The sequence below is a fragment of the Chelmon rostratus genome, chromosome 3, assembly GCF_017976325.1.
Source record: "Chelmon rostratus isolate fCheRos1 chromosome 3, fCheRos1.pri, whole genome shotgun sequence".
In the NCBI taxonomy this organism is placed as follows: Eukaryota; Metazoa; Chordata; class Actinopteri; order Chaetodontiformes; family Chaetodontidae; genus Chelmon; species Chelmon rostratus.
The window spans coordinates 17,079,941-17,096,846 of record NC_055660.1 but is presented as its reverse complement, the minus strand read 5'-3'; the positions used below and the strand labels follow the sequence as shown (position 1 = coordinate 17,096,846).

The 16,906-nt window shown below is 41.7% G+C and overlaps 3 protein-coding genes across 3 annotated transcripts; 1 reads left to right on the top strand and 2 right to left on the bottom strand.

Moving 5' to 3' along the window:
- Window positions 1-2,650: 2,650 nt before the first annotated feature.
- Window positions 2,651-7,470, top strand: xpa (xeroderma pigmentosum, complementation group A). The gene is made up of 5 exons (XM_041933519.1): window positions 2,651-3,040; window positions 3,121-3,226; window positions 4,549-4,714; window positions 4,981-5,098; window positions 5,910-7,470. The coding sequence occupies exons 1-5, from the start codon at window positions 2,758-2,760 to the stop codon at window positions 6,062-6,064; spliced, it is 828 nt and encodes a 275-aa protein (XP_041789453.1). The 5' UTR covers window positions 2,651-2,757; the 3' UTR covers window positions 6,065-7,470.
- LOC121604109 (NAD(P)(+)--arginine ADP-ribosyltransferase 1-like) lies at window positions 7,259-9,941 on the bottom strand. The gene is made up of 3 exons (XM_041933518.1): window positions 9,907-9,941; window positions 9,754-9,828; window positions 7,259-8,763 (listed from the first exon to the last, which is right to left on the bottom strand). The coding sequence occupies exons 2-3, from the start codon at window positions 9,814-9,816 to the stop codon at window positions 7,858-7,860; spliced, it is 969 nt and encodes a 322-aa protein (XP_041789452.1). The 5' UTR covers window positions 9,817-9,828; window positions 9,907-9,941; the 3' UTR covers window positions 7,259-7,857.
- A 2,162-nt stretch (window positions 9,942-12,103) lies between these two features.
- kpna7 (karyopherin alpha 7 (importin alpha 8)) lies at window positions 12,104-15,923 on the bottom strand. Its single transcript, XM_041933250.1, has 12 exons — window positions 15,858-15,923; window positions 15,647-15,778; window positions 15,494-15,579; window positions 14,931-15,099; window positions 14,659-14,758; window positions 14,468-14,550; window positions 14,056-14,142; window positions 13,800-13,976; window positions 13,473-13,706; window positions 12,593-12,775; window positions 12,335-12,481; window positions 12,104-12,190 (listed from the first exon to the last, which is right to left on the bottom strand). Exons 1-12 carry the CDS (start codon window positions 15,921-15,923, stop codon window positions 12,104-12,106), a joined length of 1,551 nt encoding a protein of 516 aa, XP_041789184.1.
- Window positions 15,924-16,906: the final 983 nt, after the last annotated feature.

Sequence of the window (16,906 nt, the reverse complement as noted above, 5' to 3'; positions counted from 1 at the left end):
CACAATAAAGAATTCTGTAACTCTAAAAATCTGTTATTGCATTTTCTCTCTTTGATTTTTTAAAATTTAAGGTGTTTTTTGATGGCATATCCTTTTTTTTTTTCTTTTGATGAGCAAAGTCAAACTGCCCTTTTAAACAGGCAGAAGGAACCATGCTTATTGATGGGATGCGGTGTAACAGTGACCCGTTTTGGGCCTCAGTGTCCCACCAAATATGCTATCAATGTCTGCATCAGTTAAACCACCTGCTGCATGCTGAGCTGCATGACTGCCCTCATGCAAGCTACAACGCACATCATCATTCATCAGTCATTGATTTTCCTCGTGTTTCCTCCTTTCTCTATCAAATATATGAAACAGAACTTAACGTGGGCAATATCTTGTCACGGCAATGTTCAACATGCTCCATCAGTCTGGGAGAAATGCTCAATAAAAATACTGTAGACATCTTTGAATAACACCCTCCTCTGTTTTTTATTTCGTACAGTAATGCTTGAAGGTTCAGGTGCAGTATAGTGCAACCTCATAACAAGGCAAAAAAAGGAATAAGTGCGAAAGCCGGTGTACTGCTTAAACACTTGTAATTTTTTTATATACTGTATTTGTTTTCGAATAACACTCAGGTATAAATTTGCAGTTGTGTTTCTTTTCCTTCCTGTTTAACATAGACTTTTTTTTTTTTTAGATAAATGGATCTGATTTTCCTGTTGCGATAACCATGGAAACATCAGCTCAACACTCGCAAAGAGTGAAAAAACCTCTTGTGTCACCATGTTAACCCACCATTTTTTAAAAAATCTTTTCATAAATTGAAACTTTTTTGGCCAAATTAATATTAAAAAGAATTTCATTCTCCATCAAATTAAGCCCAGCTATTCATTATCTTGCAGTGATGAAAATGTATGTTTTATTGTGTGTTTATGTGTATAAAAGATTGGCAAACTTATGTAAGATCCTGTATGTAACCAAGGCCAACAAATAGTTTATCATCCTCAACACGACGTCTGCTCTCAGACTCCAGGTGTAGCCTGTCTCTGCAGTGTCATTTCTAAATCTCTTTGATGGATCATGTCAGTGTGAGAAATGTGTGTATGAATGAGTGCATTCAGGAATATCTATAAGAATCCATCCTTGACCAGTTTGAGTACTATAACAAATGCTAAAATGCTTTTGTATTTCCCTTGTATGTTAATGCAAGTATTGAATCATATTCATGTACTACTTGAAGGGTGTATTATACTGTAAGAACATGTATCATTCAACTCTGTATAAAGTGTTATATGTTAAAATAAATGAAAACTCAAATTTTCATCGTTGGTGTTTGGAGTTGATCTGGTGCACCTGACAGACTCATCGAATTGTGACACACCTTATATGCATGTGGAACTATCCAGACACAGGATTCATCTCGCATAAATGCTGTTCTTGGGTCAGTTTGGCAGGTGGTCCAACAACGGTTAAGGAATAGTTTCTTAAATTCTGAGGTCAGGACCTGTTGTATAGTTTCTTTATATTAGTTTCATATATTCCTAATTTTAAAAAAGCTTTGAAACCTGCCTTCATTTGTAAGACATAAGACATTTTAAATCTAACAAGCCACTTTAATAAGTCCGCTCACTTCACCTCTCTGACTTCCTCACGGCACAGATCAGATTTGCAGTGTCATCTATCAGGATGTGATCTGCTTTAGTTTGACACAAGCCTCTTACAGCAGCATGCATGGCCCGCTGCCGTGACCGGCGTGATGCAACAGGGATTCACTGGACACCTGAGGACAGCCAATAAAAGATGCACTCACCGGTCTGCTTCTTTTCACTGACAACTCACTGTACCGTACCTGCCTGCCAATTTTCAAGCAAGCAATCCCAGACCAACTTGTCTGCATCACTTCAAGTGTCTGTGTCAGTCATTCTCTCACATCAAAGTATCCTAACTTTTAGTATTACATGAATAGAAGAAGGGCTGAAAACATGGAGGCATGGCATGACACGGTTTAGGTCTCAGAAAAAAAGCTGAAGCTCTGTAGGTCTTGTGGTGAATTTAAATCAACCCTGATTTCAGCCTTGCAGGTTCTGACAGCAAAGATGCCATTAAAGAAGTCAAAATAAAGCCCTCAATGGCCTCACAGCATGTTAAAGTCTTCTACTCCCACTTCCTAAAGGTACATTTTGATGGATCTGGAACATCATACAGGGAGAGCTGAACATTCACTTCTGGAGAGACGATGGTGGAGTTTGTCTCCCACCACTTAGACAGAAAACTTTGAGAAGGAATTTCTTTGTGGCGCGGACAGAGGGAACTATTACAACAACAACAAAACTATTTTAATACACGTGAATGCATGTAAATATTGTTTTAAGACAGATTTGAAAAGATATGAAACTATTAATTTAAAAAAATACACCAATTTAAAACAAAAGAAAGAAGAATCTAAAGCTGGTTTTCATATTTTTAATATGAGGACAACAGTGAAGTTGTCAAGTGACAGATGCAGCAGACTTTCCTTTGATTTTATGAACCACATCACTAATGGAGCAGTGATGAGTGGGATGAAGTCTCTGGTCCTTCACATTCCGAAGCAGGAGGTGGCAGTAATGTGCCAACACTTAAAATAAAAAAGAAGAAGAAGAAGAGGCCGGAAGTATACAGCTGTCGGTTTTGTAACAACAGCACTGAACTTTGAATGGATCGAACTACATCTCTGCTCAGAGTCATTTCACTTTTTCCTATGTGGTGATCCCTGTGTGAGCGAGCGGCATGGACCCGTCAGAGTCAGGGGGACTGGATGCTGCCGGTCCCGGTCCAGAACAGAGTCTCAAACCCGAGCTTTCTGCTGCGATGCGGGCTAAAATCGAACGGAACCGGCAGCGGGCGCTGATGCTCCGGCAAGCCAGACTAGCGAGCCGCCCTTTGTTCGCTGTGGAGGGCGCAACCTCGGCCAAAGTGTCCAAGACCATCGACTCCGGTGCCGGCTTCTTCATCGAGGAGGAGGAGGACGAAGAGGAAGAGCAGAGGACCAGGAAGGTTGTGCATCAGCCAGGTGTGTGTGTTAGTGTGGCGCGTGCGTGGCATGCATGCTTATTTACATGTGTTAAAAGTGTGTGTGTGTTGTGTTTGCAGCTCCAGTGATTGAGCCAGACTACCTGGTGTGTGACGAGTGTCAAAAACCCTTTATGGACTCGTACCTCAGCAACAGCTTTGACCTGTCCGTCTGTGACAAGTGCAGGTACACACACACACACACACACACACACACACACACACACACACACACACACACTTAAAGCGGAAAACCTTTGCGAGCATGAATTCCACATGTTATTTTTTTCATGTAGGTTTTGGAAAAGGTTAACATAGCATTTTTCAAATTTTACATTATTCGTGTACTAATATTCAGGGTTTGCTCAGAATTCCTGTAGATGATGGTACAAATACTTTCATAGAAAATGTAGCAATGGTATTTTAGATATTGTAAGTTTACTTGATAATACATATTTAACTCCTATTAAATGCACAAAGTCCTGTTACAGAGAAGCCACTGTCTGATTAATACAAGACAGGGTTATGGTTGATATTATAATAATGACAGTGATGATAATAATAATGATAAAAAGAACTTTACTTCTATAGCACCTTTCATCCAAAAAATGCGGTTGTGTGTTTTACTACAAGTAATATGCCAAAAAAAAAAGGTTGGTTTTCATCACAGGTGGACTTCATGTCCATCATGTAATTTCATGGTCAGTCTTTTGTCTCACATCTTTGAATAGTTATCTTTAATTCAGAAACCTGCAGATATGTAGTGCTCAATGAGGCTTCTTCTGTTCCTCATCAGATCAAAACATTTTCTTGTTACAATCATGTAGCTCAGGGATGTCAAAGTCAAAATACACAGAGGGCCAAAGAAACAGATTTGCTACAAGCCGAGGGCCGGACTGGATCAATGTTTATTAAAACATATTTTAATAATTGCACATAGCCTATTAAACTAAGATCTAACACAATGTATATTATTAAATGATTAAATGAACAATCCAATATTCTTTTATGGCTCTGTCAGTAATTTCAAGTGTAAACATTTTTCAACAGGCACACAGACAAAAGCAAACTTCCTTCAAAGAATAAAAGTCCTGTGCATTAAATGAATAAAGCAATATTTTCTTATGGCTCTGTCAGTAACTAAGGGAAAACATTTTCAACAGGCAAGTTAAGTTCAACTGAAAAATAAATCTAAATAAATAAATTAAAATACAAAAATCTATAGGACACAGACAAAACAATACTTTCCTTTTTGGGGAGTGGGTAACTGAAAGTTAACATCTGTTCTGGCTGCTGATGAATAATGAAGCCGATGCCCGTTTGCCGTGCTGCAGTGAGTTCGCGGGCTACCGTTGCATTGTGGGGAATGTATTATTGGTGCGTGCAAAACACCAGCGGGCGGCTGCGGCCAGTTCTAATACTAATCAAATATCATCTTGACTTTGACATATGTGATATAGCTGATAAACAGTCCGATGGAATAACAGTGGAAGCTTCTTTCCCCCCCAGAGACAATGAGGAGAAGCATAAGCTGATCTCCAGAACTGAGGCCAAGCAGCATTACCTGCTGAAGGACTGTGACCTGGACAAGAGAGAACCTCCACTCAGGTGTATACTGAAGAAAAACCCTCATAACCCACGCTGGGGAGACATGAAGCTCTACCTCAAACTACAGGTACTGACTGGAAGGCAGGGCCTACGTTCTATGACTCAAGCCTGAAGAATCCCAAGTGTTTTACAACTGCTCTAAAGAAGTCCATGTTGTCTTCTCAATGAATTAAATTAAATGCTTAAACCTTTATAGTAAAAATGCCAAACATTTGTTGTTCATTCTTCTCTAATGTGAAAATTAGCTTTTCTCTCTTTTGTACCACTGTAAAGTGAATAACTTTTGAGGAAGGAGATGAAATAATCCATGTCCATGTGTGTTTGGGTGGCCAGGTGGAGAAGAGATGTATGGAGGTGTGGGGTTCGGAGGAGGCGCTGGAGGAGGCCAGAGAGACGAGGGAAGAGAACAGAGAGGTGCAGAAACAAAAACGCTTCAACAAGAAGGTCAAAGGTTAGTTTCCTGCGTGAGCCAAAACACCCAAACATCAGCATGTAGGATGAGCGTCAACAGCTGAATGTGTTGATGTGTCACGTGCAGTGCGGGGGAGTAGTGCACTACAGTACATGTGATTAAAGTAGTAGTTGAGCTACATTCATATTTGCATCGTGATTCAAGTAGTTACTTTACTTTTGTGCCTTTCTGTGTGTAGTTAACTGAAATTAGTTTTATTTTATTTTACTATTGCTTCTCTACTGTAATTGAACGTCCGTTGAGCAGCCCCAGTCTTTTTTCATTCATCCTGACTGCTGTGAAGGGATGCCTGGGCATCCGTCAGTGTCGCCACCACACACACAAAGAATCACCACGGCCGTAATAAAGCAAATGCATGACACAGCTTCACCACCAAACACTTTCTACTTCAAATTCAAACACAGAAGCATTGATAATTGCCATTTATTAACAGATGATAGGTTGTTGTTAGAAGTTACCTGGCTAACTGAGTTATAACTCCCACCTGGAAGGCAGGTGTCTGACTGATGGACATTATATACAAAACCAAAGCTGACATTCTTTGCTCTGTGTCATGAATAGTGAGGTGTTTTGTTTTTTGGGTTTATCTATAACCTGTGAACAAGTGAGAGTTTTTGCACTTGCTGCAATAAACTCAATTAGAAGGTAGTTGAGTTAACCAGAACTGGATGTCTCCCTGTGGTAGCTTTGCTGTAGTTTAATGTAGTCCAGCGTGAAGTCATTGGTAGCTTTGCAAAGCTATGCTTTCAGAGTAGCCTCAACACTGCTCATGTGTCTGTTTGTGTGTCAGAGCTGCGCAGGGCCGTGAGGAGCAGTATGTGGACCAAAGACACCAGTGTTCACCAACATCAGTATGGACCAGAGGAGGTGGTGGATCCAGAGGAGGACCTCTACAAGAAAACCTGCACCACCTGCGGACATGAACTCACCTACGAGAAGATGTAGACACACACACACACTGACTGACTGTTACCGTTACAGTAGAAGATGTTCGGTGCTTCGATGGGGGAACCATGCCTTTGAACCACCTCAAGCTCCTTTTTTGCTCTTTGTTATCTGGTATTTGTTTTCTGGTTCACTAATAAAACGAACCATCCTGATCACGTACAAGGGGCCAAATCACTCCTGTGTGGCAAATACAGAATTTTTGTAGGTCAGTGGTCATTTCTATTTTAAACAGTGGTTGACTTCAGCCTGTTTTTTAGCAATAACCGCCCATTGCTACACTTCCTCTTTCTTTTGTAGCATGTAGAGATTCTCTCACAGTGGGCAAATCAAAGAAGGCACGATATTAGAACTTGATAATACTGTCTTGCTTAAAATGGCTAATTATTTGGCCTCTCTTTGTCTGGAACAGATAGGAGCATTAAATATAAAACTGCTGGTGTGATTTTTGAGAGAGGGCATCCGTTTTTAAGATTTCATGTTTTTGGACACGTCTGTGCCCGATTCCTCACAGAATTCGGTCAAATGCATCGTGATACATTCAGTGTCGCCATGTCAAGTCCAAATGCTAACGTTCTTTACTCATTGCCTTTATGGCCTCATTCAACTTGACAGCATTAAGTCGGATCTCGTTGTGGTCTAAAGATGCTGAGAAACAGACATGTAACATATGACGATATAAGACTGGCATGCAAAAGGCATTTTCTTCTGTGAACTAGAGTTTTATTCTATTTGGCATCAGCTATAAAAAGCGAAGCCCTCAGGACTTTGATCTCTTAAGACTAGAATGAGATCAGTAACATGGAAAACATGTTTACATCTTTGTGAAATGAATTTTTACGTCATGTCAAAGTTCTTATTAAAATCTGTCTGTTAAAGTTCTAAGCTTCACTTCACTTCCATTCATCATAGAAAATATTTATGAATAGACAAAACGATGGCTGGGGCTGGTGGATAGCTTGGACCGGAGTTTTGTTTCATTTTTGTTCAGCCTGTCTGAACAGACAGATGGACACTTGTGGTCTGGTAAGTGATGTGAAACTAGCTTAGCTTTTCCCAGTGGCCAGCCTTCTCCATCTCCTCTAGATTACTTTGTATTTAGAAATCAGAGCAGTGGAGTATTTCAGCCTGTAATCAGCCACACCCAGTGGTTCTTTTTCAGAATTTTTCCATTTTTATTTTTTGTATGAGCTGCAGATTTCTTGATAAATCACTATCACAGATAATATACTTAAATCACCAATATTTTACATGTGAAGCCATGTCTGTAATTTCTAAGTTTTATTAGTGGAGTGAACCTGCTGGGAGTTTAGGGTGTAGATACCCAGCTCTCTACTGATTAGATGTACCGAACTACATTTTCCACTCCCAAGTTTGCTTTTTTGAATGATGTAAGATTAAACATAAGATACTCTGCCAAAAATGTAGCATTGTGTTTGTTTTTCACAATTCTCCTCATAAAACCTTTCTTCATCCTGAATTCACAACTTGAACAATAAGAGGCATCAGAGCAAATAAACAGTCAGAGAGCATGGGATTTAACATTCTGCAGTAGCGTGCCCTATACTGTGTATTACTTGTGATGCAGTAGTTCATCTTTTGCACTGTTAAACAAAAAATTGGCAAAACAATCTACAGAGCAGGTGTGATTATTTTCCTACATCTGTCTCCATAAACTCAGTGTCAACTTTTAATCCAAAATGAATGGACTCCTGTTTAGGACTTTCAATGTCAGAAAAGTAATGTTTCAATAAATTGAAGGCAACGAAGCAAAATAAAAACAGTGACAGCTTTTAAACAAGGTCCACATCCTGGCAGTTCAGACTGCTGTAAACCCCGGCAGTCTCCAGCTTGTAGACAACCTCACAGCGCAAATCATTCTCTCCTGACGTGTCCACAGAGACGATACTGAACATCTCATATGGAGGAATGAGTACTTCATCCTCCTCGGAGTCAAACTCTGAATATGACTTGAGGTAGGCACCGAAACATGTGCGTATCTCGAAGCAGCTCCTCCGTCCAAACTGAGTCAGGTCCTTGTTGAGGGAGCTGGAGGCGAAAGAGCCGAAGCGGATGGTTTGTCCAGGTTCGCCGCTGAAGAGCCTTTTGCTTCTCCGGTAGGAGGTGTAGCAGCTTCTTTGATTGAGTTTTAGGAGCCGGATGGCGTCTGATAGCAGGAAGTGGAGGGCGTGGAACTCAAATGAGGTCTTGTAGGAGTTCCTCTCCTTGCGGACTGCTCTGTTTAAGTCATCATATGCCCCTGCTGTGTAGGCACACAGGGCCCTGAAGTGATTCCAGGACAGCGGGTCGTAGATGTCCTTGTTCTTCATGGCTTTGAGGGCACAGAGCTTTGTGTATGGGGAGTGCAGACCTTCCCTGGTGCTCCTCGGGAGGTAGTGACGCTTCACTCTGATGAGCATCTTCTGGAAGCAGCCGTAGTACATGTCGTCAACAGAGTCCAGAGACAAGCTCAGAGGGATTCGGTTGATCCCCGACAACCCTGATGGGACCTGCACTGAGGCTCCAGATAATGTCAGTGAGGCATTTGTGGTTTTCTGTATGGAAGACGGAACAGAGCCACTCAGAGCATCCACAGGATCTTCAGATGCTGAAGATGGGTAAACTGTAGTGTCCTGCGGAGGTGTCGTCTCAAAACCAGAGCTTTTTAAAAGGGCCTTTATGGTACCCTGTTCAGGCAACTGTAGAAAGATAAGAACATGAAGTTTATTGAGAACAGTCTTGTCCTCTTCAACTGAGACCAGGACAGTAGCAGGAAGTAAATACTCTGAAGTCCTTTATAATTTTTCTGGGAATTTGGGGTTTTCGGCAACATCCCTGGAGTTTCACTCTACAATGAACTGAACATTTAGTGAATTGTTTTAGGACCTTTTATTTACAACTAATAAAGTTAAACTGGACTACTTCTAGGCCAAAAGTAGGATTCAGCATTCAGACTATTTTTTTCTGACAGATAGGACACTCAGTACCACACTTACATAAAGTTGTGGGACTCATTAGAGACAGATTTAAATAGAAATGGAAGTAAGGGAGATGTGGAGATGTAGATATGCTAACTTTTGGTCCCAAGCAGGAGTTAGACTTAAAAAATGCTGGATCCTACAATTCCCATAATGCAGCTTGATAGTCTTTCAAAAGTTAAACGCCAATGTCTTTCACACTCGATGCCTCCAGTTTGTAATGTAGGCTTTCTGTTCTGTACTCCCAGGCTCCCTCCACAGCTACAGAACAGGACACAACTATTGGGACAGGGTGTGTGCTGCTCCATAACTACACAACTAACGGCTATGTGTAGATCTGTATTCAGTGGAGTGGCCCATTAAATCATCTAGATTTTCATGTTACAAATGTTTGATAAACATAAATATGGTCAAATGTTGTGTGAGGGGCCTGGACTCATGACTTCAGTATTTCTAAAATCCTGCCTATGATCCAGATTGAGTTTTTCCATATTTGCAAAGTTGCACTTGTCAGCTATAGATTTGTAGCCTCTCTTGCCTTCCATATAAAACACAGTGAGTCACATTAAAGGATTTTTAGGATAATTAAGTTCAGGTATTTCAAGACTTACTTTTTTTGAAACCACTGAAGTGCAGCATTAATCATCTCAGATGACCTACTTTGTAACATTGTAACATTATTGGATGTCATTGCCTGTTTCTGTATCTTACCGTCTTTGCGTTCAGAGGTCTTGTCCATACACAGAAGCAGCAGAGGACAAACAACAAACTCATGACTGAAGATACCTGCAAAGACAGACAAAAGAGTCAGCTTCTGTTAAAGTACACAGATCACAGTGTAATAATCAATTCATTTGATCTTACGAGATAACGGTGCAGCAGGTGCTGTTACTGTCAGAGCCAGTGAGGTGTTTGGTCTGTGTGATGCCAGTCGTCTTTTATTTCAGAGCTGAGAGTGGGTGTGTATAGGGCAGGGATGGGGTCACTGTGTGAAAAACCATCTGTCAATCCCATAGTAACCAAGAAATTCCCCAGATTTCCTTTTAAGTTTTGGTAGCAAGCAAGACTGGCTAAAGATGGAAGTTGCAAGGGTCAGTTCACCCAAATTACAAAACACCCCCCGTTTTCTCTTATTCACGTGCAGACGGTTTTGGTTTTGCTTACCCAGACCCATGTCTGAGAAAACCCATTTCAGAAATTCTTTCTACTGCATGATCAGTATGAAAATTGCTGACAGTCTATTCTCAATCTATAATGAGGATATGGTTTCTGTAAGGTTTCTGTAATGACACGCCACTGTGTAGGTTTCAAATATTTGTCATGTGATGCTTTGAGCATCACAAGCCAGACATTTAAGTGGAGGCTTTATCTGCATGGCTTGCTGCTACTATACATTAATGAGAAAGTGTTTGTTGCGATTTGTGAGAAGCCTCAACCTCAAGAGGTGAGGTTCACAATTTACACAAAATCAGAGGCTCAAATGAAAGTGTATTCCAGTCAGAAACACACTGCACTTTTAAATCTCACTTTCTTGGAAGCAGGAGATTGTCAAGTGTCCATTAGTAAACCGAAATTAAGGCTAAATTGTCATGTTTACACTTGTAAATGGAAAGATGAGGTTTGCATTTTCTGTTCTGGAGGAAGCCTGAAATGAAACCTAAAGTTCACTGAGAATCACCATTCTAATGAAATGTGTGTCAGTCCAAATGAGAACCCCTTCCATGTTTGGGAAGTCCCTTTAACTGCTTCAACTTTTTAAAATAGTCATTAGTTAGCAAATTCAGCTTTTCAAATACTTTTCCTCAGAAAGGGCAGGTCAGTGTAGTTTTCTTGAAATGGATCCAGCTGGAGATGCATTTGCTCAGCGACACAACCAAGTTCATTGTGAACCAATTGACGGTCCATATTCATTAGTTTTGGTTGTTTCTAAAACCACAGGTCGCCAATTTCTAAATTCTTTACAAAAAGGCAACTGGACTCTTGAGGTTCTAGAAGATGTTTCGTCTCTTATCCACGAGGCTTCAGTTCTGACTGTTGTGGAGTCCCGGGCATTTATCGTCACGCAGGGTCGGTCACTCCTTGAGGTCACATGCGAGTTGTTGACCGACCTGGCTATCATGCAACTTGCTAGAGTCACAAGTCATGGTGTGAATGGGTGTTAAGCCATGTAGGGAGGGATATCAGGACTGCATTGTAAGTGGCTGATAAGTGGTGTCAACCACTTCTGTTCAGTGATGGTAGTTCTTTCAAACAATCGGTCTTATCTGGTGAAAATACGTACATTGTCTTCAAATAACTGTCCCTTGTCCTTAAAAAGTAGGTGGACTTTTGACCTGAGGTGTTGGCACTCCTGTGTTGTGCCACTTACAATGCAGTCCTGAGATCCCCTCCCAGGCAGCTTAATATCCATTCACACCATGACTTGTTTCCCCAACGACTCACGTGAACTCAGTGACTCCCAAGGAGTAAACAATCCTGCAAGAGGATAAATGAGTGGGAATCCTGACCAGTCAGAACTGAAGCCTCTTGCTTGAGGTTATAGAGCAGGCATCTCAAACCGGTTCCATAAAGGGCCGCGTGGCTGCAAGTTTTCATTCCAACCAAGGAGGAACACACCAGGCTGGAATCAATTAATCAGCTGATCCCAGTCTTCAGCTGATAACTAAGTGATCCCTTGATGTTGATTGGTTGGCCTGATGTGCTCCTCCTGGGTTGGAATGAAAACCTGCAGCCACGCGGCCCTTTATGGAACCGGTTTGAGATGCCTGCTATAGAGGATGTTTCGCCTCCCATCCACATCCAATTGTCTTTCAAAGCACTTAGAGGTACCACAACTGGGATGACAGTCTTCAGAAAACTTAATATTGAGCAAATTCAAATTTTGACAAGACTTTAATGCAAACAAAGTATAAAAGCTCTTTACAACAGCCAGTCTTCCTATTCAAACTGTTTTTGCTGCTACCAGTTTACACTTTAAGAGGCATCAAATATACTTCTAGTGATCGTGACAATTTACTATTTATTTACTTTTAACAATCACACTGTACAATAATCAAGTTGTTTAAAATTCAAACGTTCTCTGAACATCAGAGCTCTTAAACACAAATGCATCCTCTGTAGCGTCGACCTTTACTCCCTCCATCTCACCCTAGAGAGACAAAATTTACAAAAATGTAACTGTATGATGTGCATGGAGAAAACCCTCAGATAATCTACTCATGCTCAAGTTGTCAAAATTTAAAGGCACTCTAGCGTTAGATGTAGGTCATTTACTATGTCTTCAGCTACTTACGTCGCTAAAGTACTTCTCAATGAGGTTATGTGCTGCCTGGTACACCATATCATTGTCATGGTTCTGCAGCATCTCAATGCGGTCCAGTCCGCCCAGCTCTTCAACCAACAGGCTCAGTTTCTCTGTCTCACCCATTTTCTCTGCAGCCTGAAAGACATTTATACATTAACTAAAGCCATCCGATCATCAGCAGAGTTCAAGGTGTGGGTCAAATTTTAAACCAGTTAGACATTAATGGTTGATCGGTGTTTTCCTCACCATGAAGATGTTGTTGATAGCCTCCAGTATGACCAGAATGACTTTAGCATCTTTGACCTGCAGCAGGTTGATTACTGCCTCTAGAGCACCACTCTGCACCAGATGGACCACCTGCTCCACAGTGCCCCCACTGGTGAAGTTTGTCACTGCCCACACCGCCTCCCTTTGAGTCTTAAAGTCTCCCTGAGACAAGATTGACGTACCATTGTCAAGGTGCTTCCAACTTAACCATTTGTCACTGACCAGTGAAAGGTATGCATCGTTAGACTGATTGAGTTTTAGTAAAACTTAAACATGAAGTGTTTGTGTTGAGAAAATTCTCAAACCCAGTTGATTTAAAAAAAAAAAAAAAAAAAATCTCAAAGCTGAAATTTACCTAAGCCAATAAAAAGTTAGATACATCACAGGAGATCTGCATTTGTAAAATGCCTGGACCATGTAGAACAGTCTACAAATAGTGCTTTAAAGAAAAAAAACTGGAATACCAGTGGTCGTCATGTTTTTACCTTTAAGCTACAAGTTGTGTGTAATGCATGAGCCACACAGCTATTTCCAATTATTGAATTTGTCAGCTTTCAGAAACTTAAGTTTTGATCAATGTTTAATTTTGTCAAGTTATTTATGGAATGGCACTTCCAGATGACCATTTTGAATACTGATACTTAATTATCACATTCTTTATATTATTAATAATTATAGGCATTCTGAGGTGCTGCTTGTTGTCAGACACAGCAACATCTTATTTCAGTGTTTTTCATAGTGTCATGCAAACATGTCTGAAAGAGCCCTGTAAAAAACGTATTGGTTGCAAATCCAAGTCTTGAGTTTCTTTTTCTAAGTCATTTCATATGCTAAGCACTTATACTGTTCACCTACTCACATTTCTGAGCTGTTCTACCAGGGGAGGGAGCAGGCCACAGGTGATGACCTGTTGGATTTGCTTACAGGGTCCTGCAGCAATGTTGGACAATGCCCATGCTGCCTCCTTTTGCACACTGGCCTTTGAATGCCTCATCAGTTGTGGCAGGACGTTCAGAACTCCGGCATCAACCGCTGCCTGCGTCTGCAGGTCTGAGCCGCTCACAATGTTTCCGATGGAGCGGAGAGCCGGAGTCTGCAGGTCATAAGGCAGGAAACTAATCACCTCACTACAGAAGGTTTAAGGTTAGGTTCTGTACTGCGTTTGAGATTGATCCAAGAACACTACCATGACGCTGAGCTCCTCATGGCTCAGGAGCTCCACCAGCCGAGAGACAATGCCAGTTCTCACTACAACATCAATGCGGTCATTGTCACCGTCTGAGAGGTAGGAGATAGCCCAGCATGCATCGGACAGGATGTCCTTATCAGAGAGATGGAGCAGCTGGATCAGAGAGGGAAGCATCTGAAGGAATGACAGTTGCAGCACATTAGGCATCTTGCTGGTATTGGTCAGATACTGCAAGGCTGTTTAGAGCACTTACCTGCAGGACTGCAGACAACGGTGGACACGGGTTCTTATTTCGACACAAGTTGGACAACGTCCATGTTAGGTTACGCAGGTATCCAACCTGGAGTGGAAAAGTGTTATGACCAACAGGACATACAGGAGTATTTGGCTGTGAGACACTCATATTAGCAAATGCTGAGTCAGATGTCAGCACTTTTGGATATACGTCCCAGTTGTAATTATGACTAATGTTCCCCTGCATTAATTGTTACTTTTTTAAAAAAACTGTCCATTCAGCAGTTGACAATGTTACACAAGTACAATTGGTGGAATAATCTTAAAACCAAATAGGCCTGTTTTTTTTTCCAAAGACAAGAATAAATGTGCCCTCTATGCAGATGAAATGTTAGGTTCGTAGTTGGAGCTGGCCTTAAGGTGTGACTTACTGGTGTGTCTGGGGAGATGCGGGCCAGTAAGGCTGGGATAACATTGCACTCAATCAGGACGTCCCGATAAGCTGGACCGTCACCTGTCAAGCAGTTAGTTTGTGGCATAAGTACAGCAAGCGACACAAATCGCTACAGTCAACTTCTGACTTGACGGCAATATAAAACATTAATTCATCTTAACATTTTACCTGCAATGTTTCCAAGAGCCCAGACCGCCTGTTCACTGATGTGCAACATCGGGGAGGACAGCAAGGAGATGAAAGCAGGAACAGCCCCATGTTCCACCACCTGAGACAGAAATATATGTTGAATTTGAAGACTTAAGTACATTTAGTCATTATAAAGTGTTTCAAAATGTTTGAGGCAAAACCTCACCTCATTACAAAAAAAAAAACAAGCCTAGTTAAATGGAAACATTAGGCTAGCCATGTTTCACGGGAGCTCAGGGCTGCATTCACACCTGCTGAGTATGCCAAGATGTTCCAGAGGCGATGTTTGTGAGAGCCCAAGCTGCTTCAAACTGCAGAGTTGGCTCATCATCCATACACAGGAAGGTCACAAAGCGGGACAACAGACCCGCATCTATGATCTCCTTCAGAGGAGGGTTACGCTCCTGAGAAAGGAGCTTCCTGGGGGAAGGGTGGAGAAAATAAAAGACAGTGCACAGTTTACAGCATTTCCTCCTGCCTCCATTCTGAAGCAACAAATCACTGGTTTATACAAAAGATTAAAACACTGGTGGACTCGGGCCCTGTGTGGCACGATTGAAAAAAGTTCCCTCTTGGACGCCCCCTGTGGCAGCCAAAACATTACGTGCCCTGCAGGGAGCCCTTCCAGTGGAGAAAATATGATGCCAGGCACCAGTGGTGTTTATTTTAAGTTTAACCAGGGATTTGCACCTGTTTCAACATGTGTTGAAACAGGTACCAGTCTGCACACTGGTGCCACACCACATTCTCTCGCCCGTGGCCCTCAGATGGCCTCAGTCCGCCACTGTAAGGTGCGATCATCCCTGTGACTCACCTGGCTGCCTGACAGCCTCTGGTTTGGGACTCCTTCTGGTCGCTGTTAACGTCTTTAATTATATTCTCAATGGATAAAGGGGCCACCTAGACGACAAACACGCCGTTAGAGGCTCCATTTGTTTGAGTGAAATCTTGAGGTGTCTGAACTGACCATCTCGTCGGGAGAGAGGGCCTCCTCGTCCGGGAGAGACGACAGCGTCAGATGTCGCCTCTTCAAGAAGCTTTCATCCTTGTGGGCTTTGCGCAGCTCCACGCACTCCGAGATCCTTTTCTCTCGAAGTTTCTGGAAGAATCAAGGACCATTGAAAGTGTCTATGAAAGTTTGAATACGCATGACGTCGAAAAAATAAACATCAACTCACTGTCGGATCTTTCCCCTTGTTTTTGAACTTGGCGATCCGCTGCTCAGTGACATTCTTGGTGGGCATGCTGGACTTTTACGCGCGGTGGACACTTCTTCTCGGCTTCACTCACACCGAAAAATTCATGAAACCTTCCTCGCGGAGGTTATAAGAGGCTGAGCCGCCTCAGGTGAATTTCATTTGCTGTGATTGATGAGACGTCCGTATTGATTTCTTCACGTGCAGCTGTGCGCGTTTCAGACTAATAACCAAGCAATTTTCAATTTTCCCTCCAGCGCCGACCAGGTTCCTCAAAGGTCTCTGAATTCTTTACTTTGGAGAATATGTAGAAAAAGAATTGTGTATGTATGGAATTCAATATGAGAAATCACCGACACCCTACTACTGCTAATAATAATAATAATAATAATAATAATAATAATAATAATAATGTCCAAATAGCCCAAATAAAACATACAGAATAAAGTGAGATCGTTACAATAAAGAGTGAAATTACACAGTATGAACATTTCTGTCGTAATGAACTGCAATTGCCAACCAGTCATGGCGTGAGTTAGACGATAGATGGCAGCATAATAAAAACTGCATCAAGCCTGCATGTGCGTGTGTGTTGGGGTTAACATGGTGAAATCTGATGTTTTGCTATACCAAAGGACCTTTAAAGGGATCCTGTGAGTCCACACTGAATCTTTGTATCAGCCAAACTGCAGAGTAAATTAGTTTCTATAAATGCAGGTCTGAGTTTTTAGGTGTTGTGTTTTAGCTGCTGGATGAACAGAAGAAAGAAGGCGAGAGAGAAAGTGAGGCAGACAGTAATGGAGTCATGTCTTCCTCTGTAACAAGCAGGAAGGGCTGAACAATAGCAGCTCAAGTGGAGGTTTCCCACTGACCAAGTTATAATCACTTCCTCTTGATAACATATGTACACACACACACACAGGGTTATGTAACTGAGTGCTCAGACTCATGTATAAACACAATCTTTCTTTCTGCAGCCTCAATTCCAGCCAGAGTCTCACTCACAACCCTTGTCATTTCACTCTATAACG

Coding starts and splice junctions, on each gene's coding strand:
- xpa (XM_041933519.1), top strand. CDS start 2,758: ATGGACCCGTCAGAGTCAGGGGGACTGGATGCTGCCGGTCCCGGTCCA. Junction 3,227..4,548: donor TCCGTCTGTGACAAGTGCAG/GTACACACACAC, acceptor TTTCCCCCCCAG/AGACAATGAGGAGAAGCATA. Junction 5,099..5,909: donor CTTCAACAAGAAGGTCAAAG/GTTAGTTTCCTG, acceptor TTTGTGTGTCAG/AGCTGCGCAGGGCCGTGAGG.
- LOC121604109 (XM_041933518.1), bottom strand. CDS start 9,816: ATGAGTTTGTTGTTTGTCCTCTGCTGCTTCTGTGTATGGACAAGACCT. Junction 8,764..9,753: donor GACCTCTGAACGCAAAGACG/GTAAGATACAGA, acceptor ATCTTTCTACAG/TTGCCTGAACAGGGTACCAT.
- kpna7 (XM_041933250.1), bottom strand. CDS start 15,923: ATGCCCACCAAGAATGTCACTGAGCAGCGGATCGCCAAGTTCAAAAAC. Junction 15,100..15,493: donor AGAGGCTGTCAGGCAGCCAG/GTGAGTCACAGG, acceptor CCCTTCCCCCAG/GAAGCTCCTTTCTCAGGAGC. Junction 13,977..14,055: donor CGTTGTCTGCAGTCCTGCAG/GTAAGTGCTCTA, acceptor TCATTCCTTCAG/ATGCTTCCCTCTCTGATCCA.